Source organism: Gavia stellata, chromosome 25, assembly GCF_030936135.1.
Source record: "Gavia stellata isolate bGavSte3 chromosome 25, bGavSte3.hap2, whole genome shotgun sequence".
Taxonomy (NCBI): domain Eukaryota; kingdom Metazoa; phylum Chordata; class Aves; order Gaviiformes; family Gaviidae; genus Gavia; species Gavia stellata.
The window spans coordinates 7196641-7224638 of NC_082618.1; the positions used below are offsets into that span (position 1 = coordinate 7196641).

The following is a 27998-nucleotide window of genomic DNA, read 5'->3' on the forward strand; positions in this document are numbered from 1 at the left end:
CACAAGGTCTTTCGGCTGGAAGGGGGGGGGGGTGAGCCGGAAGCGGCGCTTTCGGCTTCCGGTGGCGGAGGGCGCCATGTCGGAGGGGCGGCCGCTGCGGCTGCTGGGGCTGCACGGCTACCGGCAGAGCGAGCGCCGCTTCCGTCAGCGCACCGGTGCGCTGCGCAAGGCCCTGCGTGGCCGCGCAGAGCTGGTAGCCGTCAGCGCGCCGCACCCCGTGCCCGGCGGCGGTGAGGACGACGACGGGGACGACCCTCCCCGCGGCTGGTGGTTCTCCGGGCCCGGCACATTTGAGGCGGGGGAGGTGGCGGCAGCGCCGGCGGGGCTGGAGGAGTCGCTGTCGGCCGTGGCAGCGGCACTGGCAGAGCACGGGCCCTTTGACGGGCTGCTGGGCTTCAGCCAGGGCGCAGCGCTGGCCGCCATGGTGTGCGCCCTGCGGGCCCGCGGCGACTCCCGCTTCCCCGTGGCCTTCGCCATCCTGGTGGCTGGTTTCGCCAGCCGCGCCCCAGCACACGGTCACTTCTACCGAGAGCCCATCGCCCTGCCCACACTGCACGTCGTGGGCGATGCTGACGCCGTCATCGCCGCCCCTCTCAGCAGGGAGCTGGCCCAGCACTTCGTGGAGCCTGTTGTCCTCACCCACCCCGGCGGGCACTTCGTCCCTGCGGCTGCACCACAGAAGAAGGCCTACCTAGACTTCTTGGACCGCTTCCGCCCCAGACAGGGACAGGCTGAACCCCCAGGGGCTGGGACTGTTTGGTAACAGTCTCTGTAATAAATGGGGCTCCAGCGAGCCACGTGCAGCCTGCCATCTTGGTGAAAAATCACTGTGTTTCCATGCCCTCCAGAGAGGCCAAAGAGTCCTCATCAGCTCACTGTACTGCTCTGCACTGTTAAGGCCAGCCTAAATGGTTCTTTGTTATCTCCCATTTTTTTGCAACTTCGTTGTACACATGACTGTGTGGGTGTGATGGTGAGGGGTTTGAGGACAGGAGGGTGATACTGCTCTGTATGTGTGAGGTGCTTTCAGAGGCTTGAATAGCTGTTCAAAATTGGGGTCCCTCAGCTCAGCCACAGGAATTGTCTGCAGAACACACAGCTCCGGCAGCTGTTAGACCCCAAAGATCGGTGGTTTTAATATTCGTGGTGAAAGCTATTAAACCAAAGTTCCAGCAGGTCTGGGTCTAGAAAATCCTGTTGTCTCTCTGGTAGTGCCAGGGCTGGTGTTCGTTTCAGAAATTAAATGTCTGTTCGTTCAGCGTGTCTGTGTTGGGAGACTTTTGTATTTTCCTCTGTACACAGTGCCTTCATGAACAAGAAGAGCTTGTCTCTATATTTTTGGCTCTGATGTTTTCCAGAAGCACACAGGAATCTTTATTGTTGTTACAATTGCAGGCATCCTACTTGACTGCTGCTGGGGCAGGCCGGGCTCTCCATTCTGCAGCCCAGAGGTATCGTGCCCCAGGCTGTGCTTACAGGGCTTCTCTCAAACCATGGCCTTCCTTGGGGGTACAGTGCGATACAGTTGGTAAATGAGAGGAATTGGATGAAACTTCTTAAATTTGCCCCCTGCTTGCGCAGAGCCAGGAGCTGGGGAGCAGCCGGGCAGCGCAGCGTCGGCGCTGCGAGGGGCGGAGGATGCTGTGGTGCGGGAGCGGGCCCGGGGACAGAAGCTAGCAGTTCTCATGCCTCTGAGTTTTTTGCCCTCTGGTTTGTTGCCAGTTACATGGCAGCATGACGGAGGCGGTGGTAGGAGGATGTGGCTGGTTTCCCTGCAGCCCAGCCCCGGGCTGGTGTTGTACCGGGGTCTGGCGGGGCTCCGGCAGTGCCTGCCTGCTTTGCGACCTCGCAGAGTGGCACCGGGTGAGCTGTGTCGCATCAGTGCTTACCACTCGGGTGATGCGAAGGCATGGGGTGTCTGTTACCCCTCGGTCACCGCATCGGGGACACCAGAGGCCGTTTTTGGGGGGGAGGGATGCAGCTTGAGGCTGTGCGCCTGGCTGCAGCAGCAGCTCTGGGGAGCGAGGCCGAAGGCAGTGGCCAGCCATGACAAAGCACCAGGGCCTTTGTCTCTGCTGCTCCCCCCACCTGAGCCCTCGGCCGCTGGGGAAGGATGGCAGCAGACAGCGCTTCGCCAGCCTGCAGTTCGTTAGCTGTTTAATTACCGCAGAGCTACAGCTTGCCGTGGCGCTCTCCCGGTACGGCATCTCACCCCCCACCCAAGCGGCTCCGTAGGACAGCTCGGAGGAGGCACTGCAGCCATGTCCGCTCACCACGGCCGCTGCGGAGCGGTGCTGCCCAGCCGCCAGCCTGCACTGCGGTCCCACAGCCGCCGCCGAGCATCTCCCCGCTGCTGGGGGAGGCACCGCCACAGCTCGCTGGTGTTGTGAAGGGGAACGGAGCCCAGGCGTTGTGGTGAGTGAGCAGAATGGTCCCGGCTCTGCAGGAAGCTCCGTTGCACGGGTTGTGGAGGGGTGTTGAGGGATGGGTGACCTGAGCTGGGGTGCTACATACCTGCCTCCTCTTCCCAGATTCTGTAAAAAGATGGCTCCTGCCAGGTGGCTCCTGCACCAGTTTAAACAAATTAATAAAAACAAATAAACGTGATCCTCATCCGCAGGAGGTGCCTATGTGAGCAGCGGAGTAAAGTCACGCTCGGCCCCTGATGCGATGGGAGGAGGGAAGTGGCTCCTGTGGCTGTCACCGCGCGTCCCTGCCAGATGGAGGGGTTTGCCCCCGGAATCCTGCCCTCCGTCTCCTTTTCCACCGGCGAGACACCTTCGTACTGGCCCCTGCCTGCCTCTCGCAGATCCAGGTCTGTTCCCGTGCTGCTGTTGTTGGGGCGCAGCCACCCTCGGCTGCCCGTGAAGGCGAGTCTGGAGACAAGACTGACCAAGGTCCTCCCCTGCCCCACTCAGCTCGGTGGCTGGGGGCTTTCCTCTTCCCCCACCCTGCACAGCCCGGGGGAGTTGGGATTTCCCCCAAACAGTGCATGGGGGTTGCTGTCCCTGAGCAAGGGATGCTGCTGGGAGGGTGACGGAGCGAGCCCGGGCTCTGGAAGGTAGCTGTGACACTGGCCTGGGGCACGGGTGGCCCTGGGGATGGCCACCGGGGTTACCCAGCGGCACCGGGAGCCTGGGTGTTTTGACAGGGGTGGGCTTTGCTCCTCTGCTCCCCAGATGGGGCCCTTTCCGTCCCCCAGCGCAGCCATCAGAGCCACCTGTGTGGCCACAGTGACGGCCCCAGGGATGAGCAGGGCCCTGCCCAGGGCTGTGCTTGCCAGCAGGCTGCCGTGGGCACGGGGTCTGGGCTCCGCAGGGCACTGCTTCGCTCTCCCCCCCTCCCCAGGTGAGCAGAGCCCCCAGCCCTCTCCCAGTGTCCCGGGGAGGGCAGGAGAAGACGACCAGCACGAGCGGAGATGCTGCCAGCGCTGCTGCCTCCCTGCAAACACCCACCGCCTCCTCCCCAGCTCCCCGCGTCCCTTCCCCCCGTGCCGCCGCTGACTCAGGCCCTCCACTGCTGCCCACCATGCCAGCCGCCCGCGCAGGGCTCGCCGGGCAGGGGCTCCCGTGGGCAGCTCTGGGAAAAGCAACATCCCGCCGAGCCTGGCATCAGGTGCGGATCTTGCCGGGGTTTGAGCCTTACTCATCTCACGCTCTTCCTCCCCTGTCCCCACGAGCGGGGCCTGACGCAGGCGGCTGGGGAGGGGGCGCTCCGGGAAGGTGACGTGTTTCGCAGATGGTTATACAACGCAGCTCCCCCCAAGCCTGCCTGGCTCCTGCCTGCGGGGAGGCAGCAGCATGGGCAGGGGAGAGCCGGGGGCCATCCCCGAGCCCCGCAGCCGGAGCGGGACCAAGCCGTTGAGAACAGCTGCCCCCCCTTCCTCTTCATCCGCAGAAGCTTCCAGTTGTGGCTGAGTCACTCCCGCTGTAGCTTCTTCTCTCCTTGTTTTGGATGGAAGTTTTCCATGGAAACCCACGCTGGGCCGGGCCGCGGGCTGGGATAAACACGGCTGAATCACAAAAGGCAGTTTCGCCAAGAGCTGTCAGATGGCAACAACAGCGCGTGCGGCCTGCGGGCAGCCAGGGGCGGCTGGCAACTGCCCTGCCTTTTGGGGGGCAGCAGCAGCACCTCTCCCCGTGCCCCCCACCAGCCTCGCCAGCTCAGCCCCCCTGGCCCACCTCAAATTCCCAGGGTGCCAGCATGTCACGGGTGCCCCTTGGCAAAGCCGGGAGGGGGTCATAGGCTTCAACCCAAAGCTGGGTTTTGGGGCCATGTGCTCTCCCAGGGATGCACAGAGAAATCCTGGCTGGGGGAGAGCTCCTCGGGGACCCTCGCTGCAGCCCAGTCCTCAGCTGTGGGGCTCTGTATGGTCACGGCTGCTGGAAGTCCCCAGGGAAGAGCCTTCCCACCCTCCTGGCCGTGCGTGGGGACGCTCACCAAAGTGGCGTGAGCTGCTGGGAGCAAGGCCGAGGTAAGGCAGTGTTTGTGCCGTGCCTGTGCCCCGCTGAGCACCATCCCGCTGTAGAAATTGCAAGCAACAGCTCGGCCGTGGCAGGCGTCGCGTTCCTCCCCGGCACCGCCACGTTCCTCCCTGACACCACCATCATCTCCATGCTGAGGAGGAGCACGGGAGCTGGACGGCCTCTGTCCCCCGGCACTGATGGCTGGCCCCAGGCCCGGCAGCTTGGAAGTGCTGTCAGAAGCTGAGTCCCGGTGTCAGAAATCCAGGGTATTTTTAAGGACTCTGGAAGAAAAACTAATTCCAGGGTGTCAGCGGCAGAGACTTGGCCTTCAAAACAACAACAGCCGGAGCCTTCCCGGGGCCAGAGCATGGAGTCCGAGTCAGCATGGTGAAACCCGCGGGATGTGTCCCCTCACCCGGGGATGCCCTGGAGGGGATCCAGATGCTGCTGTGGCCTGGACCTTGCTCCCATGCTGTTGCTGCTGCCCACCCTGGGCACGAGCAAGGAGGATTTTCCAGGGGATGGAGGGTGGGTTTTGTGGCCAGCGGCACCTTGGCAGCACAGCTGCAGTGCAGTGTGCCGAACGTAGCTGCGGCTTTACCTGCGCGCTGGCGGGACTGCCCAAAAATCCCCTTCCTGGAGGCGTGTGGCGCATGGCCCGTCGCCAGCGGCAGCGATGGGGAAAAGCGGGAGCGGGCAGCAAAGGGCACCGGCAGGAGACGGGGCAGCACGCGATGGAGACCTGGTGCCTGCGATATCCCCCTGCCCACAGCTGCTCTGCAGCACCGCGGCCCCGCTGGCCCCTGGGGACCTGGCAGTGGCCGTGCCTGTGCGGGCCCCCAGTGGGTGGGTGCTCCTAAGGGGGCTGCTCTGACCTGGAGAGGGGGAGCGTGGGCAGAGGGCCCGGCCTGACACAGCCCCTACCCGGGTTCGGGTGGTACCCAGTGGGGGCCGGGGCTACAGCCCCCCCTGAGGCTGCAGGTCCTTTTTCAGGGGCTGCGTCCCTGTCCCGCTGCTGCCACCCTCACCCTGCCCAAGCCTGTCCCCCCTCATCCCCATGGGATTAGGCACCCCCACCCCCCCGGGGTCTCCGCGGTCACTGCACCCCTTCCAGCCCCCCCCGTCTCCGGGGCTTTGGGTCCCCGGTGCCCCCTGCGAGGGGCCCTGCCCGGCCGGCACCGGTCGCCGCCGGCTGCCGAGGGCCCGGTGCCCGGTGTCGGGGCAGGCCGGGCCGCTCTGACTTCGCCGCTCAGGAATCTCCTGGCCGCGCCGGGCGGGTTGTGCAACCTGCGACCGCCCCCGGCCGCCGCCCGCCCCGTCCCGTCCCGTCCCGTCCCGTCGGGCCGCGCTCAGTCCCCGCCACGCCAGCCCCGCCGCCGGGCACCGCTCCGCTCCCGAGAACGGGCCGCTGCCCCCCCCCGGGCCCCGCCGCCCCACCGCGCACACCGGCGGCGGGGCGGGGACGGGGACGGGGGGGGACGGGACCGCGGCTGCCGACGCGCTGCGGGAGCCTCTTCCAGATGCGGCGGGACGAGCCCGGCGGGGGCAGCCCCCGAGCGGCCCCGGGGCCCCGCCGGGAGGGCAGGTGAGGGGCTGCGGGGCGGGGGGCAGGATGGGGGGGTCAAGGGGCAGGGTCCCCGCCGTTCCCGCTGCCCCAGGAGGAGCCGCTCGGCGCCCGCCCCCCCGAACAGTAAGAGTTGATGTGCGGCGAGCTGCACCCTGCATGTGAGCTCCTACTGCCCCGGGAGGCGGGCCGCCCCCGACGGGACCCCCGCCCGCCCCCTCCTCCGCCGCCTCCGGTACCCCCGCGGGGTGGGTGGGGGCCGGTGCTGCCCGCGGTGCGAGTGCGCCGGGCCCGGCGACCATGGCTGTAGACTGTTACCCCCCCAGCGGCACAGTAACAATCTAAAGCCACGGTCGCCCGGGCGGCGTCGGGGGGGGGGGGGTACGGGGGGGGGGCAGCCGGTGCCTTGGCGACGGCGAGGAGGCGGCCCCGCCACCGCAGCGAGCGCGCCCGACCCCCAGCCGCGGCGCGGGGCGGGGGGGGGGGGGGCTACCGATGCTGGGGGGGGGGTGTGTCGGTGTCATCCTCCCCCCGCTTCCCGCCCCCCGCCCTCCCACGCGTGTCCGCCCCACCGGGGGGGACCCCCTACCTGGGCTGCCGCGGGAAGGGGGGGGGGGCGTCCGCCGTGGGGGGCTCAGTGTCTGCGGGGGGGGGAAAGAGAGAGTGGGGTCAGGCGGACACCGGGACACCCCCCCCCCGCCACGCCACGCCCCCCCCCCCCCCCGGGCGGGGAGCGCTCCCCGACGGCTCAGCACCACGGACAGCTCCCGCGCCCCCCCCCTCCCCGGCGCTGCGGCGGGGCCGGGGCCGGTGGCGGGGCCGGTGGCGGGGCCGGTGCCGGTGCCGGCGGTGGGTCATGCTTCAGTAGCCATGACTGTAGACTGTTACTGTCCTGTCCCTACGCAGCAGTAAGCAGTCTAGAGCCAAGGTGCCGACGCGCTGACTCGGGCTCTCCTCGACGGGGTCTCCGCGCTCCTCCGACGCCCCGGGGGGGCAGCAGCGGGGTGAAGGCGATCGACCCCCGCTGGCAGCACGCGGGCGGCGGGCACCGGGGTGCGGGGGAACCCGAGGGGGGGTGGTGGTTGGGGGGGATGCTGGGCACGGCGGCACCGCGGGATGGGGCTGGGGGGGTCCCGTCGGGGATGGGTCCGGAGAGGCTCGGAGCGGGGGACAGCGGGCGCCGGTGACACCCGCAGCGGGGCGGGGGGGGGGGGGGGGGGGCATGGATGCGCTTCCTCGCCTCTCCCCGCCCCCCCCAACCCCCGCAAGGTGCGGGCGGTCGGGCCCCGCCGTGCGCCCCCCCCGGGGCGGCTCCGCGCACAGCGCCCGCCCCCCGCGCACCGCCCCCGCCGGCGCCGCGTCCCGGCCCCGCACGTGGGGCTGCGCCAGGCGGCACCGCGCCGCCCCCGCCCGCCGCAGAGCCCCCCCCCCCCCACCGCTCCGGTCCCCCGGTTCGTCCGCACTCCCCCCCCGGGGCGGGCAGGTGCAGCGCCCGGTGCCGCGGGGCTCCGCTGCCCCCTCCCGCCCCCGCCCCGGGCTCCCTCCCCGCTTACCTGGGGGCCAGCCCTGCCGGTGCCTTACCTCCTGCGGGCCCCGGCGCCTCCCTGCCCGGTCCCGGGGCCCCGCGGCTCCCGGCGGGGGACGGCGCCGGTGGCGGTGCTGCGCTGTCCGCAGCGCGCGGGGCTTTTATAGGATCGGGCTCGTAGTAACGGGGATCTCGGCTCATTCATAGAAAAGCATCAACCTACACAATGACGTGAGCGCTACGTCAGCGAGGAAATTTAGGGAACGGGAAGACGCTACTATTTATATCGGCGCGGGGGGAGGACAGCGGCCCAGAGTCGGGCAGGGGGTCCGGGCTGCACCGGGACCCCGGCCCCCCCCGGCCCCCCCCGGTCCCCCTCATCCCCGGCTCCTCGAGGTGCGCAGAGGAGCAGCACCCAGCACCCAGAGTCCCTCCTCCCCCCCCGGGGCCCTGCACCCACCGAGGCACGAGCAGAGGGGCCCTGTGACCCCCAGGGCTGCGGCGTGGGGCACCCCCCGCCCCAGCACCGAGGTGTCCGGCCGGGGCACCCACAGGGGCTGGGGGCACCCATCTCCCCCCACCCAACCACCCCACTGGGCCCAGTGCGTGGCATCGCAGCGTCACCGTGGGGCTGGCGATGTGGGGCTGCCTAAGCCCCCCCATCACAGGCAGGGGTTGCACAGGGCCCCGGGGGTGCCCACACATGGGTACCAGCCTGGGGGTGCCCCCTGCCCACCTGCACCTCCCACCCACGGCCATATCCTGGGCAGCACCTCCCGCCTGCCCCCAGTAAGACCCCCCACCCCTCCGGTGCCGCGAGCACCCATGGGTGCAGCCTAGTGCCCTGCAGGAGCATGGGACAGCACGAAGTGGTGGTGGGGAGTGAGTTTAGAGTACGGGGGGGGGGCACCCCATTGCAGGACCGTGCTGCCCTGACCCCTCCGGCCTCACAGCGGGGCCTGGCTCCCGCTCCCGCCTTGGCCGGGTCCCCCAAAAGCCATCGGTGCCCCAGAGCCGGACAGGTTGTGGCTTTGGGGCTGAATTAATTTTGGCCCCCTTGCCCCCCCATCCCAAGTGCCAGCCCCCCCCCCCTCGAGATGGGGCCTAGTGCCGTGTCCAGGGGGGTGATGTTGGGGGGGGGATATCCTTTTCCCCCTGTTGTGCATCCATCCATTCCCCCTCCACCCCGTTCCTGCTGGAGCCTTCTGACCTCACTCTGCTCTGGCGAAGCATCATACCCGTTGCCACAGCAACAGCGGCGTTGTCATTGACAGCAGCATCCGCGCCCGCCAGCATCCGCCGCTGCGCAAGGCCGCACGCTGCTATGGGGGCCCCAGGCCACAAACATCCCCCCCCCCCCCGAACCCCCTATTCCTCACTTACACCCCCAAATATCTGCAGAGGGGTTCAGGGAACGAGCCCCCCCCATCAGCCCCCCCTTCATCAACTGCCCGCCTTAGGGTGCTGCCACCCCCCTATCCTCCCCCCCCCCCAACTTCTTAACCCCCCCACACGGGGGATATGGGGGTGTCCCCCCCCTCCCTTTTTTTTCCCACGCAGGACCGGCGCCCGCCCCGTCGGGGCTCTCCGGTTCGGGAACGGGCTGGCGGGGGGGGGGGGGGCTGCCGCAGCGCTCCCCGCCGCAACCGTGACTCAGCCCCGGGATTAGTCAGCAACCGGGGCCGGCCCACCCGCAACCGGCTGCGCAGCTCCGCCGCCCCCTCGGGGGTCGCTCCCCCCCATCCCACCCCGCCCCGGTCCCCCGCGCGTCGGGGGACCGGGGCGGGGTGGGATGGGGGGGAGCGACCCCCGAGGGGGCGGTGTGGGGGGGTGAAGGGGGGGGGGGGGGGTGTCGCATCCCGGAGCGTGGCCCGTTGCTGCCATCTCGTGGGCTTTCCACTAGTGGCTGCAGCCGTGTCCCCGTCGCGGGGGGGGGACACACGTGTAGCGGGGGCCCACTGTTGTGGGTGGCGAGAGGGGAGGTCACCCGTGGGGTTTGCAAAGGTGCTGGGGTGGGTGGGAAGGCGCTTGGTCGATGAGGAGGATGGAAGGAGTTGTTGCCCCACGAGGAGGAGGTCCCATCGCCCCTCATCAAGTGTCACCTGAAAGGAAAGGGGTCCCATCGCCCCATCAGGTGTCACCCCAGGAGAAAGCAGGTCCCATTCCCTCAGGAACCATCGCCTTGCAGGGATGGGTCCCCTTGTTTGAGCATCACCCTACAAGGAAGGGGTCCCATCACCCCGCAGGGATGGGGCCTTCACCTGCCTTCCTATCACCCTGAAGGGAAGGGGTCCCATTGCTCCATCAAGCATCACCCCACAGGAAAGTGGTCCCATTGCCCCATGAAACATCACCTCTAAGGGATGGGTGCCCTTGTTTGACTGAGAATTGCCCCACAAGGAAGGGGTCCCACTGCCCCATGAAGCATTGTCCCACAAGAAAAGGGTCCCATCACCCCACCAAGCATCACCCCACAGAGAAGGGATGTCACTGCCCCACAAAGCATCATCCCAAAGAGAAGGGGTTCTGTCACCTCCCTCGCCCCAAGTATCACCCTGCTGGAAGTGTTCCTCACCCAACTTGAGCATTGTCCCACAAGGAAGGGGTCCTACTGTCCCATGAAGCATTGCCCAGAAAGGAAGGGGTCCCATCACCCCATCAGGCATCACCCCACAAGAAAGGGGTCCCATTGCCCCAGGAAGCATCACCCAGAAGGGAAAGGGTCCTATCACCCCACCAAGCATCACCCCACAGGGATGGGCGCCTCTCCTGCCTGAGCGTCACCTGCGGGGAGTGGGTCCTATTGCCCCATGAAATATCACCTTGCAGGGATGGGTGCCCTTGTCTGACTGAGCATCACCCCGCAATGAAGGGGGTCTCCCTGCCCCACGAAGCATCACCCCACAGAGAAGGGGTCTCATCACCTTCCTCACCCCAAGTATCACCCCGCTGGAAGTGTTCCTCACCCAATTTCAGCATTGTCCTGCAAGGAAGGGGTCCTACTGCCCCATGAAACATCACCTTGCAGGGATGGGTGCCCTGGTCTGACTGAGCATCACCCCGCAAGGAAGGGGTCCCATTGCTCCCTCCAGCTGGCAGGGACCTCATGAAGTTCAACGAGGGGAAGTGCAAAGCCCTGGTCCTGGGATGGAACAGCCCCAGGCACCGGCGTGTCCCGGGGGCCGCCCGGCTGGACAGCGGCTCGGCAGAAAAGGCCCTGGGGCTGCTGGTGGACACCAAGTTGACCACGAGCCAGCAACGTGCCCTTGGGGCAAAGGAGGCAAACGGTGTCCTGGGCTGCGTTAGGAGGAGCGTTGCCAGCAGGGTGAGGGAGGGGACCCTTCCCCTCTGCTCAGCGCTGGGGGGGCCGCTCCTGGAGTGCTGGGCTCCCCAGTACAAGAGAGATGTGGACATACTGGAGAGAGTCCAGTGAAGGGCCACTAAGAAGATGAAAGGACTGGAGCATCTCTCCTATGAGGAGAGGCTGAGAGAGCTGGGACGGCTCCGCCTGGAGAAGAGAAGGCTCAGGGGACCTTATCAATGTACATACATACCTGGAGGGAGGGTGCAGAGAGGATGGAGTCAGGCTCTGCCCAGTGGTGCCCAGTGCCAGGACGAGGGGCAATGGGCACAGACTGAACCACGGGGCTTCTCTCTGAACGTCAGGAAACACTTCTTCACTGCGAGGGGAGCACAGGCTGCCCAGGGGGGTGGTGGGATCTCCGTCCTTGGAGATATCCAAAAGCCATCTGGGCATGGTCCTGGGCAACCGGCTGTGGGTGGCCCTGCTTGAGCAGAGGGTTGGATGTTAACCTCCTGAGGTCCCTCCCAACCTCAACCTCTGTGTGATTCTGTCCCTCACACACCTGAACATCACCCCACAAGGAAGGGGTCCCACTGCCCCACGAAACATTGCCCTGTGGGAAAGGGTCCTTCAGCCACCTGAGCATCACCCCACAAGGAAGGGGTCTCATCACGCCATCAGGCATCCCCCCCGCCCCAAGAAAGTGTCCCACTGCCCCATGAAATATCACCTTGCAGGGATGGGTGCCCTTGTCTGACCAAGTATCACCCTGCAAGAAAGGACACCCCCCACACCCCAGCATGACCCCACAAGGAAAGGGTCCCATTGCCCCGTCAATCATCACTCCACAGAGAAGGGACTCCCACCTGCCTGAGCATCACCCCACAAGGAAGGGGTCCCCTCGCCCACCCCAGCACTGCCCCCAGGCAGAGCAGCAGCCATGGACTGTGCTGCAGGGAGCAGCCACCCCCAGCCCAGCCACCCCAGCTGGGGGGGGGCTCTGCCCTTCCCACCAACCCACAGGGGTCCCGTCACGTTGGGGGGCACCAGGCGCCCCAGGGGCACCCGGCAGGGTCCTGTGGCTGCCCCCAGCCTCGCTTCGCAGCAGGCAGGGCTCAGCACAGGCATCCCCACAGCCCTGCCTGGCTCTGGGAGCAGGGCAGGAGGCGGGCGGCACCAATTCGTGCCCAGCCCAGAGCAGCTCAGCACTGTCATGAGTTTCACAGCCTCAGCCCAGCACAAGCGGAGGGGACGTGCATCCCCCTGCAAGCTCAGGGGTTGTGGCGGCGGGGCACGGCGAGCTGCTGTACCCCGGCACCGCCGGGAAAATGAAGTGCGAGCTGCCAGCGGGGGCTGGAGGCTCCTGGCGGTGCCGGATGCGGCCCGGCTGGCCAACGCGCCGTAATCGAAGACATGTGTGTGGGCTTTGGGGAGAGGCTGCGCTGGGAAACAGGGCCCTGCGGAGACCGGGGGGCTGTATCCTGTCCAAAAGCCCAGGTCCCACATGAAGCCAGGCATGCGAACGCGATCCAAACCACAGCTGGATTTGAACCGAATCTCCCAGCATCTGGGCTAATTTGCTGCAACTTTGATTGATCGTGGGGAGGGGGCACGGGCGGGAGACGCTCCAACTCAGACCTCCCAACAGAGCCAATGACTTAACCAGAGCTGGTTCCAATCTGCTCAGCACATTGAGGCGAAAATGCCCCTTTCCCTGCGCGCTCCCGTTTGTCGGCGCTGGCTCTGCCCGCGGCCCCGCAGCCCTGCCGTCCCTGTCCCTCGGGGCTGAGCATGTGCCGGAGGTCCCCGGGGTGTCCCGGGCAGGTTTCGGGCTCTCTGGGTGCAGGATGCGGCCGCAGAAACCGGGTCAGGCCTTCTGGGGCTGGGGCTCACCTTAGGGTCCCTCCAGAAGGCAGAGCAGGGCAGAAGGTGTGGGGGGGGATATTAGTGGATCCAACCCCCCTCCACCTGCCCCAACCCCCTGTGTGCACCGACCCATCCCTCTGCTCCCACGAGAGGCTGGGAATGGGAGCGGAGCTGCAAAAAAGGGTGGAAAAGGTGAAGGTTTTTCCATTCCCCCACCTCGGTCACTGCCCTGCGGGCTCGGCGTCACTCAGCAGGTAGCTGGGGCAGCCCGGGGTCCCGGCCAGCCCCGGGGGAGGCAGCTGTCTGGGAGCCGCTCGCTGCCGTGATTTATACAGCACAGCCCCATAAATTACCGGGACGGAGCCCGCGGGAGCCATTGCTCACAGCGACGTCCAGAGCTCGCTGCCAGAACCTGAAACACTTCCAGCCGTTAATTGAAGAGGAAAAAAAAAATAAAGGGGGGGGGGTGGTGGAATTAGTGGCTGGGGAGTTGGGATTAAACCACGGCTCTGTAACGAGGAGTCACCCGTGTCCCGCTCTCAGGATCCCGATGCTCCCTGCTGAGCAGGGATGATGCTCCCTTTCTGAGCCAGTGCCTGGGATGTGCCCACCGCAGGGTCCCCACCGGCAGTGCCACCCCATCCCAGTCCCCATGGGGGTGTCCCCATAGTGAGCTGGGGCACCCCAGATTCTATGGGAATCTGAGGATGAGTTTCAGCCGAGTGATGCTGAGCTGGGACGGCCACGACTACCGCCACCATGCACCCTCCTTGCCGGCACCCATCCTCTTTTCTCCCAAATTCAGGGCTGGTCAAACCCTGTCCTGGGGGCTGGGGACGGTGGCCGGGACAGTGCTGCGGGGGTCCCAGAGCGCTGTCCCGGCCACTGTTCCCAGCCCCCGGGACCCCACGCTGGCTCCCACTCACCAAGGGACCAGCGTTATGGGGTGAAACCCCAAGAGCATCCAGGGTGGCCCCAGCCAGGAGGGATGGCCAATACTTGGGGTGCCCTGCTCAGGTCGGGGGGTGCCAGAGGGACCCCCCAGGATTAGCATCTGGCCTGGAGGTGCCCATAACGCCGCTTCGCTATATGAGGAGGTTGTGCAAGAGGCTGCGGCCGTGAGAAAGGAGAAGCGAAAGTGCGAAGCGAGAGGCGGCTCCCCCTGCACCAAGGGGGGGGGGGGACCCCAGGCTGCATCCCCGGCCCAGCAGCCTTTTCGAGGGCGGCTGGAGGGATGAAGCGAGGGGAAACGTGGCGCTGCCTCCCCCCCCCATCCTCTTCCTCCTCCTCCTCCCAAACCGCCGCAAGCCCCTGGCCCACCCCGAGCCGCCGCCGCCGCACATCTGGGCGCCAGGGCTGCACACCCCCCCCCCCCCTTTCTGCCCTCCCCCACCAGCAGCAAATTAGGGCCGGCTGCCTTCCCCCCCCCCTCCCCAAACCCTTCCCCACATCACCTGCACCCATTAGGGTCCCCCCCCAAGCACCCTATGCTGATAGCACCCACTCCAGCTCTCCCACCCATTGGGTGCTACCCGCCGCCCCCCACGACTATCAGCACCCATCCCTCGAGTGGGGCAGCAAACACAGCAGCCGGTCCCTAACAGGACACACACACACACCCCCCAACCACTTTACCCTTCCCCAACCGCCCGCCCCGTCGGGTCCCACCGCGCACCTGCGCGGGGAGGAGCCGCCTCCGGTAACCGGCGGGGGTGGAGCGCACCGGGAGCCGCTAGATGGCGCCCTGCGAGCGGTACCGGGGCGGGGGGGGGGGGAACACGACAGCAGCCTCTGCCCGGAGCCACCGAGGCGGGGGGGGGGGGGCCGGGAGCCCCTCCGGGGCTCCCGGCCCCCCCCCCCCCGCCTCGGTGGCTCCGGGCAAAACCTGATGTCCCGAGGATGGAGACCCCCGAGGGGGCGGCGGGGTCGGGGCGGGAGGAGACCGGGAGAGGGGAAAGCGGGCTCGGAGAAGGAGGAGGAGACCGGGATGGGGAGGGAGGGGAGGGGAGAGGGGGGGGGCCCGGCTTGTCGGTGCCCCGCCCGGGGATGGGAGGAGGAAAACCTCCCGCCGTCCCTTTAACAGCCAGCGGCGCTGCTCGGAGTTCAGGCCGGGGTCAGGGGGAGTTCGCAGCCCGGGTTTCACCTCCGAGCTGGCGGCGTCGGGAACCCCGAGGAACCGCTGCTGCTGCTGCTTCTTCCACCACCACCACCACCACCACCACCACCACCTCCTCCTTCTCCTTCTCCCGTTCCGTCGGACCGGTCGGGAGCGCGGGGTATGGAGGAGCAGCAGCAGCAGAGGAGGAGGAGGGTGGAGGGGAACAGCAACCGGCGGCGGCCCCCCCGGGGCTGAGCCATGAGAGTTCACCGAGACCTCGGCTGGTTGGCGGAGGCCACCGGGCGCCCAGGTAAAGCGGGGGGGGGGGGGGGAACAACAACGACGGGACGGACACCCCAAAAAAATGAAAAATAGGGGGGGAAAAAAACCCAAAAAGCAGCTCCGCGGGCGCTTGGCTTTACCCACCTGGGCGGGGGGGGGAGGTCCCGCTCCCCCCCCCCCGCCATCCCAGGACCGTCCCCCCTCTCACCTCGCGGGGGGCGGGTAGGGGGGAGAGGAAACGGGGGGGCGGGGGGCTCCCGGGAGGGCACGGCCGGCCGCCTCCCGGGACCGGGGCGCATAAGAGCCGGGGAAGCACCGCGGGGAGCCGGGGCAGTGGCGCTGCGCAGGTAACGGCGGGCGGCGGCCCCGGGGGGGCGGACGGGTGGGGGGCACCGGCCCGGTTCCCCCCCCCCCCCCCTCCTGCCCCGCTTTCCTCCGGCAGGTGGGCGCGGGGGTGCCGGGGCGCTGGCGGGGCCGGGGCGCGGCGCTGGCGGCGGCGGCGGGTGATGTCACTTTCTCCAAAAGCCTCCGGGGGTTTTCACCCCCCTCCCGCCCCCCCCGGCCCGCCGAGAAGCGAGCCCCCATATAAGCGGTGGCACCGGCCAGGCGGCCGTGCAGAGCGGCCGGGACGCGGTGGAGTGCGGGGCTGGGGGCTGAGCCCCGACACCCACCCCACGCGTGGGTTGAGCCCCCCCCCGACGTGCGGGTCGAGCCCCCCCCCCCCCCACCACCACGCGTAGGGCCGAGCGCCCGGGGCCGGTTGCACCGCTGACGGGGCGGTGTGTTGCAGGGCGGCGGGCGAGGAGCGGGATGCTGGACGCCATGGAGGTGCCGAGCCACTCGCGGCAGCTGCTGCTGCAGCTGAACACGCAGCGCACCAAGGGCTTCCTGTGCGACGTGATCATCGTGGTGCAGAACGCGCTCTTCCGCGCGCACAAGAACATCCTGGCGGCCAGCAGCGCCTACCTCAAGTCGCTGGTGGTGCACGACAACCTGCTCAACCTGGACCACGAGATGGTGAGCCCCGGCATCTTTCGCCTCATCCTCGACTTCATCTACACCGGCCGCCTGGCCGAGTGCGAGCCGGGCGGCGAGCAGAGCCTGGGCGCCGTGCTGGCCGCCGCCAGCTACCTCCAGATCCCCGGCTTGGTGGCCCTTTGCAAGAAGAAGCTGAAACGCAGTGGCAAGTACTGCCACCTGCGCGGGGGCTACGCGCCCTACAAGCTGGGCCGGGGGCTGCGCGCCGCCACCCCGGTCATCCAGGCCTGCTACTCGGGGACGCCGCGGCCCGTGGACCTGCCGCCTGTGGAGCCGGCGGCGCCGCTCAACACGCAGTGCGGGGAGCTGTACGCCTCGGCCGCCCAGGGCGCCCCGCTGCACCCCCACGGGCTGTGCCCGCCCGAGCGCCACTGCTCGCCGCCCTGCGGCCTCGACCTCTCCAAGAAGAGCCCCACCGGCCCCTCCACCCAGCTCCTGCCCACCGACCGCCTGCTGCCTGGCGAGCCCCGCGAGCCCTCGCTGCCCCCGCGGCACGACAGCCCCCCGGTCAGCGCCGGCCTCCTGGCCGGCCACGCCGCCTACAAGGACTCACCGCCCGGTGGGGAGCCGGGGGGGCACCCCCACGCCCCCGACCCCTTCCGCAGCACGCCGCCCTGCGCCGAGCCCCCGCTGCCCCGTGTCGACGGGCGCGATCTGATGTACCGCTGGATGAAGCACGAGCCCCTGGGCCCCTACCTGGACGAGGGGGAGGCGGAGAAGGAGCTGGACCGGGAGGAAAAGGCCGAGTCGCCGCCTGCGGCGCCGCAGCCCCGCTACCCCAGCGTGGAGAGCAACGACCTGGAGCCCGATAACAGCACGAGCGAGGAGACGGGCAGCAGCGAGGGCCCCTCGCCCGGCGACGCGCTGGACCGCTACTGCAACCACCTGGGCTATGAGCCGGAGAGCCTGGGTGACAACCTATACGTCTGCATCCCCTGTGGCAAGGGCTTCCCCAGCTCCGAGCAGCTTAACGCCCATGTGGAGGCCCACAACGAAGAGGAGCTCTATCACAAGGCAGCGGCCGAGCAGGCCGTGCCCTTCCTGGACAAGGGTGGCCCAGGGCTGGGTGACATCCTGCGGCCCTACCGCTGCTCCTCCTGCGACAAGTCCTACAAGGACCCGGCCACGCTGCGGCAGCACGAGAAGACGCACTGGCTGACGCGCCCCTACCCCTGCACCATCTGCGGCAAGAAGTTCACGCAACGCGGCACCATGACCCGCCACATGCGCAGCCACCTCGGCCTCAAGCCCTTCGCCTGCGACGCCTGCGGGATGCGTTTCACCCGCCAGTACCGCCTGACTGAGCACATGCGCATCCACTCGGGCGAGAAGCCCTACGAATGCCAGGTGTGCGGCGGGAAGTTCGCCCAGCAGCGCAACCTCATCAGCCACATGAAGATGCACGCGGCCGGCCCCGACGGCAAAGCCAAGCTGGACTTCCCCGACAGCGTCTACGCCATGGCCCGCCTCACCGCCGACCAGCTGGGGCTCAAGCAGGAGAAAGCGGCCGAGCTGCTCTCCCACACCTCGCACTTCCTCAGCGACCCCAAGGCCATGGAGAGCCTCTACCCGCTGGCCAAGTTCACGGCCGAGCACCTGGGGCTGAGCCAGGACAAGGCGGCCGAGGTGCTGGCACAGGCTCCGCACCTCCACGCCGAGGCTGCCCGGACCATAGAGCGATACTCGCCTCCCTAGCGCCGGCCCAGCCGGGGGGTGGGGGGGGCCACTGGGCTCCCCTCGCTGCCCCGCGTGGAGCTGGGGGGGGCGAGAGGCAGTGGGTGCTCATCCCTCGGCGCTGCCGACGGCCCTGGAGAACTCGCTCGTAGCGGAAGGTCCCATGAGAGCTGCCCCGGGACGGCTGGACGGCGCGTCCCGCGACGAGCGCCCCGGCTTGCCCGGGAGAAGCTGATAATTCAGGGACTGACCTCGTGGCGTGGCCCCCCCTTGCTGTGGGGGGCTGCTGGGCCCCCAGCACCGGGGCGGGAGCGAAGCACAAGCTGTGAGGCCGGGCTGCACCCCGAGGCTTTGGAGGACATGAGCCCGCTCCTTACCTCAGGGCTGTCCCCGGCACTGCCCTCCGGACGAGGGGACGCCCTCGGCAGCTGCCCGTGTCGCCCCGGCCCCACGGCGGGACCCACCGGCGCATGGCTTTGCCGCAACGGGACCCGGACTGTGCCGCCTCGACCGCCGTGGGCCCGTGAGTAGTTCATCCATGGCGGCCGGAGTGACGCCTCCGAGCTGCCGGCAGCCGTCCTGACCGGGAGTGGCGAGCGTGGCTGTGCCGGGGCTGGGGGGTGTGTGCCGGCCAAACCCCCCCGGGGCCATGCCGGGAGCTCGGGGACAGACTGACGGAGGGGGACGGTGGGGTCTGAGCAGCCGGCGCAGGGTGAGGGGACGGCGGTCGGGTCTGTGCCGGGAGGGCCAGGGAATCGCGACGCTCCTCGACCTGGAGCAAGCACTGACCTCCTGGCCCGAACCCGGTGGCTCGGCCGCCGGCACCCCGCGTTTTTGGGAGGTGGGGCAGGGCCTGTCACAGACTGAGCCCCTGGGCCCTGCCCCAGCAGGCGCCTCGCCATCAGGGATGCCCGGGGGGCCCTGGGGAGCCCAGGGACCCGGCGGTTTCGCCCTCGGGCGGCCACTTGCCTCGATTTTTTTTATTTTTTATTTTTTTTTTGCCAAAGATGCCCGTCCCCAGTGCGGCCGGGCCGGGCCGGGGAGTTCATGACAAAGACAAAGCGGTCTGGTTTGTCAGCTACGGGGAGGTGGGCAGGGGCTGTGGGAGGGGGCCGGGGGGGGGAGAGCCGAGGGAGGTGGGGGGCTGCCCCAGGCTGGGCTGCGGTGACCCCCCGCGGGTCACCCCCTGCCACCACCGCACCCCCTCTCCTGCCTTCTGCTCGGTGTGGGCAAAGCCCCCCCCAGCCTGGACCCCCCCAGCCCGTGCCCTGACCCCACTGCCTGGGGCGAATGTGAAGCTTCTCCCCTCCCCGAGCCCCCTCCTCTCCTTTGCACACGAGGCCCCGGGGTGGCCGCCAGCAGCGACTGTCCCCGGCCTCGCAGCCACTGTGCCTTAGCCTGAGCTGGCCGCTCCCGCCCAGGTGCCCCCCTCACCCTCTCGGGGCTGCCAGGGTCCCCCCGGGGCTCCCCAGGGCCGGCGGCGTCCCTCTGGAGCTGCCGTGGGGCGAGCGGCGGCAGCACCCAAAGCACAGCTGGCAGCGCCCAGCGGGGCCACCGGCCCCCTCTGTATCACGTCCGATTTGTACACGGGCTCCTTGCCCTTTTTTTTTTTCTATAGTCGAAACCGAATGAGCAATAAAGTGACATTAACTTGCGTGGCCTCGCGTCCTTCTCTGGGGCGGGCCTGGTTGGTGCGGGGTCGGTGCTGAGTGGGGCTGGGGGGTGACCCCGGGGAGCGCAGGCTGCACCCGGGGGGGCCGGTGAGTGCGGAGCTGTAGAGGGGCTTCGCTGTGCATCTGGTTTGCCCGGAGCCCCCTCGGTTGGGGAGGCGGCAGCCGCTGCAGGTGGGACAGAGCTGCTGTTGTCTTTGCGAGCACAAACGCGTCCCGCTGCCCTCCCTCCCCGGTGCCCAACCCTGCCCCAACGTCGACAGCGACTCGCCCACCGATGGCAAATGAAACAACACGCTGCACAGACAAGTCTTTAATACTAAAAATTATTAAAACCATCTTAACAAAATAGCCCGAACGTGGGCTCCCTGCAGGGGCTCGGGGCAGCAGCGCACCACGGATAGCCCCAGGCACGGGGCGCTCAAGCCAGTGAGCCCTCGCTCCGCTCACCGTTATCCCAGCTGGTCTGGTGGCAGCAAAACCTCTGCCCCACGGCTGAGCCCATGGCACGGCACGAGGGGTCGGCACCTGGCAGAGCCGCTGGTCCCTTCAAGGTGGTAGTACCCCGGGAAAGACCTTGTAAAGCAGCCCTGGGGCAGCTCCGTTAGAAAACAAACATTTAAACACAGCCAGCATGGAGAAGGCAAAGTCTATGTGCTGCTTACAGGCAGCGCAGCGCTGCATGCGGCTGTGGGCACCGAACCGGGGTGTGGGTGCTGCGTGTGCCATGGCCCCAGGTGGGCTCAGTCGCGGTGATGGCTCTGTGCACCCCGCAGCAGGCGTGGGCACCCCAAAGTCTCTGCAGCACAGACCCTCCTTCGCCGGCAGCGGCCCTCCATGGTGCCCCAGGGCTGGGACACTTGTACGACACTGGTTAGTGAGCACAACCCTGGCTCATCTCCGTTGCTGTGCTGCGCAGCCCCACCGCGGCTGGGCGCTGCTGAGGCTTCAGCCCCGATGTTGGCCCTCGCCGCGAGGCCGGGTGGCCAGCACAGGAGTAACACTGGGCTTCCTGACAGAGACACCGGGTCCGAGCCACCCACACAGGAAAGGAAAATGCTGGGCTCCGTCCTACTGCTTCCTCTGCCACCTTTGACGCTTCCCTCCCACGGCCGTGGTGCCCCAGTGGGGACCGGGGACGGCCTCGGGGTCACTCCCACCCTCTGCTCATGGGACTGGGACTTGACAGAGCTCCAGGGGCTCCGGTTCACGGGTTAATGCTCCCTCTTAGCTTCTGTATCTGGCATGTAACTGGGCTGGGGACGGGACACTTGGGGATGGGACAACGTTGTGTGTGTGGGAGCTCAACAACACCCCAACCCTGCACCGGCTCCCGGTGCGGTATGACCCAGTGACGAGGCAGTGGGGATCCCTTCACAGCTCCCTCCACGGCAAAGGGGCAACTCGAGAGGGGACGCTCCCAGGTGGGCAAGTGACAAGGGGCTGGGCGCTGCCCTGGCTGACTCCAGCCCTGCCCGGCCCCACAGCCACGGGCAAAAACCGGATCCCACATGCAAGAGGAGCCCGTGGCAATGTGAGGACACACGGGACCTGTGGGACAGCCGGTCCTGGGGTCCTTGGGGACTTGGAGAGTTTTGTTAGCCTCACGCTGAGTCTTAGGTCAAAAACATGTTGAAAGGTAGCGGGGTGGGACTAAGCGGTTTGGGGGAGGAGGGAGGGAGCAGGTAAGGGCTGGGGTGGGCAGGGGAGCAGGACAGAAAGCAGCTGGGGGGAGCAGGGGGTGTTCAAAGCCTCCCCCTCAGCAAAGCAGGCGGGGCACACACCTGAAAACTAACCTATACTGAAGCCTGAAATTAAACTCAACGAGCAAACCCTGCACCAGGGAGAGAACAAGCGCCTCCGCAAGCGGCCCCCCCGTGTGGGTGGGGAAGGGGCCGGAGGCCTGGGGCTGCCTGGGCCACGCAGGACGAACAGGCTGGGGCAGGAGGCAACCTGCCCTTGAAGTCCAGGGCCTCTCCGAGGCGCACGAGCTAGACTAAGCAATCCCAAAGTCTGCGCTGGCGTGTCCCCGGTCTCTGCCCTACACAGCCTACAAACCCGAAGAGCCACCGACTCGTGACTCGAGCTCTCTGCAACCAAGCAAACCAAGCAAAAGGCTGGTGATCCAGCACGGGCTCACCCAAAGCTTCCCTAGCCAGCGGGGCTCGCCAGCTCCGCTCCGGCACTGCCCAAAGGCTGGTGAGACCCTCAACGGCCCAGCCTCCACGTGAACCATCCACAGCAATGACCTTCCCAGCTGGTCTGCCCTCGGAGGCAGGGTCCCTTCGCAGCATGGCCATTCTGGGGTGGGTTGAAGACGTGGCGTTTATTGTTCGTGGTGGGCTGGAAGGCGGTGGCGGCGCGTGGTGAGGGCTGCCGCTGAAGCCGGTCTCCCACTGTTAACAGGCTGCGTGACTCGCTCAGGGGCTGTCAGCCCCGCTCAGCCCCCTCAGCCCTCCTGGGCCCACTTCAGGAAGGTGGGGATGTCCCGCACCGGCACGTTGCGGGTCAACGCTTTGACTCGCAGGTTCCGGTCGTCCGTCAGCAAAACCACTTCCCTGAGCAAACGGATGGGATCATCTGCAATGAGAGAGCGAGCGGCATGAAGCTCAGACCTCCCTGCTCTGCCCCAGCTCTTGCCCCCATCCCACACCGCACTGTCCCCACACCGTGCCCCCCCACCCTCCTCGGGTGCTGCGCCCCGGGTATGTCAGGGCCTCCCAGCACCCCGGCAGTGCTCCCAGCTCCCCGCTCCCTGCCAAGGCTTCTCAGCACGGCTTGGAGACAGCACTTCATCTCAAAGGCCGCTTTCTCCCCCCCTGTGCTGGCCGGGGGACGATTTGTGATCTCTGCCCGCAGCACCGGGGCTGGGAAGGCTGGTGTGCAGCACCAGGGTCTCCGCGCTGCCTGCTGCCCGCATGGGGTGATGCGCCATGCCGCAGGCAGGGAAGAGGAGGTCCCTCCGCCTGACCCAGGCCAGGAAGACGGCCCGCGACCCTGGCTCCAGCAGGAAGCTGGTGCTATTATTCTGGTGATCTCATTATAAGATCTAAAACCACCCCTTATTTTTTTGCGAAGCTTTTTGGAGTCGCCACTGACACCGAGGCGTTTCTGGCTGGGGCTCAGACAGCCAGAGAGAGTTGAAGCCTGAGAAATAACCGAAGGGATCTTGCCCCCAGATGGATGAGCTGCCCCGCACGCAATGCGCCGGGCTGGGATGTGGGAGCCACGCTTACGTGTGTACGAAGCAGGGGAAGCATATGGGGTATGTGTAAGCAGCTGGGTCCTGTGACCAGAGTACTGTTCCTATGAGCACAGGAAACACAGTGCCTCCGAGCCAGGACGGGAATGGAAAAAACAGAGTTTATGGGAGCCCAACATGGGCCCAGATTGGCTGCGCGGGGAGCAGCAGGACGAGGGGAAGGGGAGGGTGGCCAGGAACGCGGGCTACGGTCACGGCGTTGGGGCTGAGGATGGCGGGGTGAGCGCCCTGGCCGGCCCATGCGGGGAGGAAGGGGAGTGGGGGCTCGGCGGGAGGGCAGGGATGGGGCAGGAGGCTGCCGAAAGCGGGATCGGGAGGTTTTGTGCGGACACTTTAAGAAATGTGTAACAATAAACATCCTCTGCTCCGCACTGGTGACGCGCCTCCTTGTTACAAACCAGAGGCTGTCAGCTTGTCAGGCCCCATTCCCCATAATCCACATGATTTCAAAATTCAGCATCATTTGCACATAAACATTTGGTGACGGTTTCTCTGTGAATCTGACAAGTTAAGCTGCTAAGAATTCGCACTGACAAATGCGGGTTGATTTCTTGGGCAGCTGCTGATGCGATTCCCATCCCCACTGCCCTGGCAACAGCCTGGGGGCTGTCTGGTCCCAGCACACATGGCTGATGCCAACTGGGCATCCGGAGGGAAAAGGGCCCTGGCCAGGAGGCACTGGGGCTTGTGGGGAGGAGGCTCGTTCTGGCCCTTCGTCACCGCTGCTGGCACTGTGAAACTGCTCCGTGGACATTTACGGTGGGTTTCTCACAGGCTGGGGCATCCCCAGCGCACTGAGGTGCGCATTTGGCAATGCGGTGAGAGGGCCACAGCCTGGGGCTGACCGGAGGCAGGAGGTGGCACCTTGGTGTTGAAAGAGGCAAAATGCAGGAGGGATTGGCTCCAAGGGCCATGAAAGAGAAATGAGAAGGGTCCGTGGGATGCAACAGAGAAGGGACAAGGAGGAGGTGAGGATGTTCTACCTTTGTTGGAGGGCATGAAATCCTTGGCCTTGTCATTGCAATAGTGGAGGCAGCAGGACAGAATCAGGTCGTCGTTGTTTCCCTGGAAGAAAAGGGCAACGTTACCCCTGGCAGGAAAAAAACCTGCAACCCCACCACCTGATTTCTGCACTGCCCTTGAGATGCTGCCACAGCTCAGTGAAGAGCAGGGCTGCTCGGACCCGAAACGCATGCAGCCCACAGGAGCCTGCTCAGCCGCCTGCAAAGGTGGAGCCAGAGCTACCCCCTGCCCAGAGCTCGCAGACCCCAGGGCCCCTGGTTTCCCCCCAGGGAGGCGGTGGTGAAGAGTCTCCAGCCCTTGGCATCACCTACCTCTGCGTCCCGTCCTCCTGGGGCCGGGATGTGCCTTACCTGTTGGCCAGTGGTGTCTTCGCTGCGGAAGGAGATGGACTCCAGCTCGTTGCCTCGGCTGGTCAGAGCCCTCAAGCAGTTGTCCCGGCTCTCGAATCGCTCCTCCAGGAACTCGATGGACTTCCTGGCTCTCTCCTGCACTTGGCGGGCATAGCCTGCGGCCCGGTGCTCCATCTCCGGGCCCTTGGCCAGGCCGTCCAGCTCGTTTATCACTTCAAACAGGAAGAGGAGGTACAGTTACTATGGGACAAGGTGCTCCCGTGACCTGCTGCTGGAGCACGCAAGTTGCCAAGGCCTCGGGGCCGGGGCACTGGGAGCTGGCTCAGGAAATCTGGGTTCAGCTGCCGCAGTGTCCCTGCACTCCTGGACTTGGCTGCGGGTCTGGAAAAGCTTTGCTGCCTTTCACCTCTGTGGGTCACCTGGCTTGGCCCCGAAAGCACAGGCACCTCGCCCCTGCAGCACGTGGGTAACGCTCCCTAAGGGCGTCTCGCTCTGTGCTGCGAAATGCTGTGCCCACCGCCGTGCCCCCTACCCCATGCTCCTGCCTCGCAACCGATGGCACCTCCACGTGTGCCCAGGGGTGTCAGAAAACCAGAGTCTCCTGCAGCCTGCTCCTCCGCCTCCGAGCACGGCGATGGCCAGCAGCACCACGCATCCTGCCCCACGCTGCACTGCCTGGCTCTGCACCTCTCGGCTCCCTGTACTTGCTTTCAGACACGGAAAGCTGCTGCCCTCCTGTCGCAGGGCTGCACGTGGGAACAGGGTCATGCGTGGGAGCAGGCAGTTCCCACTCCAGCACTGTTTCCTGTGCAAGTCCTGGCCCTATTTTCCCCACCTGAAGCCACCGTCCCAGGCTCCTGGCAGGGGACACGCTCTCTCCAACACCTCACCCATCTGGGTTTGCACATCTGTCCTGACACATGCTGCTTGAGACGAGCCTGAGCCTGGGATCAGGCGCATTCCCAGCCCGTTCGCCTTAACTGGAGCCCGTCAAGCCTTAGAACCTCCTGTACCGCTGCCAAGCGCCTGGAACCCCAGCCGCTCCAGCCCCCTGAGCCCAGCAGAAGCCCGAGGGACCCCAACAGAGCTCCAGGAGGGACCCACCCTCTGGCGCCAAGGCTGCTGGAAGAGCCGCTCCGTCGCAGAGCGAGCGCATGTGTGCGAGCGAGATGCCGCCGAGGCGGCTAGCGGTGAGGCCGGGTACACAAGCATGCAGCCAGATGTGCGCACGAGAATCCTTGCCTGCGATCGTGCACAGGGCTGCGTGTGCGCGAGGCCGGGCGCGCGAGAGAGCTGGTGTGCACGTGTGCGCGAGGGAGCCTCTGTGCGCACAGTGTGTGTTTTAGCCATGGCTTCATTTCTGAAGATTGTTTCCGAGCCTGGAGCCAAGTCCTGAGTTCAAGTGGGAACTATGCATTCCTTGGGGGTTCGGGGAGAGAGCTCGGGGTCTGAGGCCTCTCCCCAGTGCTGTGAATCACTGCCCGGGGAGCCTGCGTGATCGCTCTGTTCCATGGTGAGACTGGCACTCACTGTCTGGGTATTCAAATTAAAGCTGTATGGAGCTGCTTTGCTCTTCCTTGGCCTGCGACTCTTCTTGCTACCGACCTGATGCTGCCATTTCCACACAATGCACGGCTGGGCCCGGGGTGGGGGGAGCCGTGCAAGAACGGAACATCAAACAGGAAAAGCTGGTATTCCCTCCCGAAATCCGCCTTCCTGCTTCCAAGCTAAACAGGCTTCAAAGGGGAGGCTTGTTTGTGCTTCTGCACCAGGCCTGGCTTCTCCATGGCGGGGTCAGCCTCAAGGAGCACGGAGCAGGTTAAAGAGCAAGAGAAACAAACCCAACGCGAAGCCGCGCGCTTAACCCCTTGCTGCATCTCCGGGAAGAGCGGGGCGGAGTGCCCCGTGCCAGGGAAAGGGCACCGCGTGTGTCTCCGGTCCGGCGATGGGGCACAGCACCAAGGCCTCTGACCCCAGCAGCCACGGGCTCCACGGACTTACGCCGGCGGACAGGTTCCTCCTGCCTGCACCTGGGTCTCAGCACTGATGGCTTTCCTGGAGGACAAGGGGGAGTTTGCCCAACACCCGGCACAGACAGGGAGTCACTGGCTTCAGGGTGCTTCAGCAGCGGCACGGAGGCTCGTGGCTGCCAGTGGGAGATGAGTTACTCTGTCCCCACTGTGATGGCCTGTGCAGGGAGGCAGCAGGACAGGAGAGCACTGAAGGCGTTCAGTCACTGCTGCTCCTCCTGCCTGCAAGCAGGGCAGGCCAGGCCAGGCTGCTTCTGCAGGTCAAGGGCAGCAGCATCTTGGCCAGGGACAGGACCAGGGTTTTCAGCTTTCCTGTAACTCCTGCCCCCGGCTGGGGTCCGGATGGAGAAGCCTCATGCCAACCACAGGAGCGCACGGGGAGGCAGGGCCACGGCTCCAGGGCTGGTCCCAGCTCTCTCAGGTGTTAACATGCTCCACAGCCCCCAGGGCTGCCCAGGCTCTGCCGGTGCTGCTGGCTTCCTTCCCTTCGCTTCCACACAAAGCCCGGGCACTGCGGTGCCAAGCCATGGAGCTCCCTGGCAGCTCCTGTGCTGAGCTGGGCAGGCGGTCAGCCCTGCTCCCCCAACCCCGGAATCCCCAGGAATCCCTCCTGAGCCAGGCTGTTCACCCCGCGGGGAAGGGTGGCAACTGGACGTTGGCTCTGGGGCAGGAGAGCTGTCTGCTGGACACCAGGAGTTGAGAAGGAAGCCCCATAACTGCTTGGAGGGTAGGCACCCCTGCGTGCCGCAGGCCAGGAGATCTGCACAAGCGTACACCTTGCTGCCTGGACACTGGAGATGCCCACGGGGCAGAGCTGGCCCCCGGCCTCCTGGGGCTGCGGCTGGGACGGGGCAGCCTGCGGGCTCTGCAAGGCTTGGCCCCGCTCCTGTCCCAGCCTCTCCTGCTGCCCTCGGGGATCCTCCGAATGCCAGGTTGGCACCGGGGTGCGTGGGCTGCCGGAGTGACACTGGCCAGAGGAACGCTACCTCCAGCCCGGAGCGCGATCAAACAATCAGAGCAAAGGCATCTAACCAAATCCTCCCGCCACCCTGGGAGACCACCCAGCAGCACAGCCGTTATCTGCCAGGGTGAGTGTTTACCAATAACGGGAACCAGCTTGCTGTTTTACTGCGAGCTTTATAAGGATAAAAAGAAGGGCTGGGCTTGAGCAGCTCTGAGACGCTGGGACACAGGCCGGCCATTTGCTCAGGCTGCCTAAGCCCCAGCTCAGCTGGGATAAGCTATCTGCTCTTGACTGTTTAACAATTCCTCCTCCTTGCTCCCTCCAAAATTTCCTCCAAATCCCATTTAACACCCGCCCGCCTCTCCTAGCCCCTGGCACCCCCAAATACACGAGGAGGAGAGGAGAGGAGTTTGCTGAGCGCCGCGGGCAGAAAGCTGGCAGGAAGGGAGAAGGGTGACATGGACCAAAGGAACGCTGGCCGCAGCTGGGGCGAGACGGGGCAGGACGGAGGCCAGCCCCATGGCGTGAGCCGTTTGGCTCCAGACCAGACAGGCACTGCGGGCACGTGGGGCACAGAGAGAGGGAGCCAGCACAGAGGGACAGCCTGTGCTGGGGGAGAGGGGAAGCCACTGCCATAGCACTGGTCCTACTCACCGATCAGGGGCACCACCAGGATGAACTTCCTACAGTCCAGCAGCGTTATCAAGCTGCTGAGGTGGTCGATGAAACCGTTGGTGTCTGGGACCAGGAAGACAGGTCTGATCTCCAGCTCCATCTGCCTCATTTGACTCTGGTCTTTCAGTACGGCCTGGAGGAGAAGGACACATGACGAGTCAGTAGGACGTCAGCCCTACGACCTGTGGACCCTGAGAGCAGAAGATA

At 66.5% G+C, this 27998-nt stretch overlaps 3 protein-coding genes across 3 annotated transcripts in view; 2 read left to right on the top strand and 1 right to left on the bottom strand.

The window, feature by feature from the left end:
* Positions 1-76: 76 nt before the first annotated feature.
* Positions 77-1246, top strand: OVCA2 (OVCA2 serine hydrolase domain containing). Its single transcript, XM_059829435.1, has one exon. The coding sequence runs from the start codon at positions 77-79 to the stop codon at positions 761-763; it is 687 nt and encodes a 228-aa protein (XP_059685418.1). The 3' UTR covers positions 764-1246.
* Positions 1247-14855: 13609 nt separating this feature from the next.
* On the top strand, positions 14856-17870 carry HIC1 (HIC ZBTB transcriptional repressor 1). Its single transcript, XM_059829354.1, has 2 exons — positions 14856-15133; positions 15896-17870. Exons 1-2 carry the CDS (start codon positions 15082-15084, stop codon positions 17836-17838), a joined length of 1995 nt encoding a protein of 664 aa, XP_059685337.1. The 5' UTR covers positions 14856-15081; the 3' UTR covers positions 17839-17870.
* A 2626-nt stretch (positions 17871-20496) lies between these two features.
* SMG6 (SMG6 nonsense mediated mRNA decay factor) overlaps positions 20497-27998 on the bottom strand; it is a 114529-nt gene continuing 107027 nt past the window's right edge. Inside the window, exons 16-19 of the mRNA XM_059829166.1 lie at positions 27771-27924; positions 24123-24334; positions 23733-23814; positions 20497-22067 (exon numbers count right to left, since the gene is read on the bottom strand). Of these exons, the coding sequence (XP_059685149.1) occupies positions 21937-22067; positions 23733-23814; positions 24123-24334; positions 27771-27924 (579 nt within the window). The 3' untranslated portion in view covers positions 20497-21936. The remainder of the gene's footprint in view (positions 22068-23732; positions 23815-24122; positions 24335-27770; positions 27925-27998) is intronic.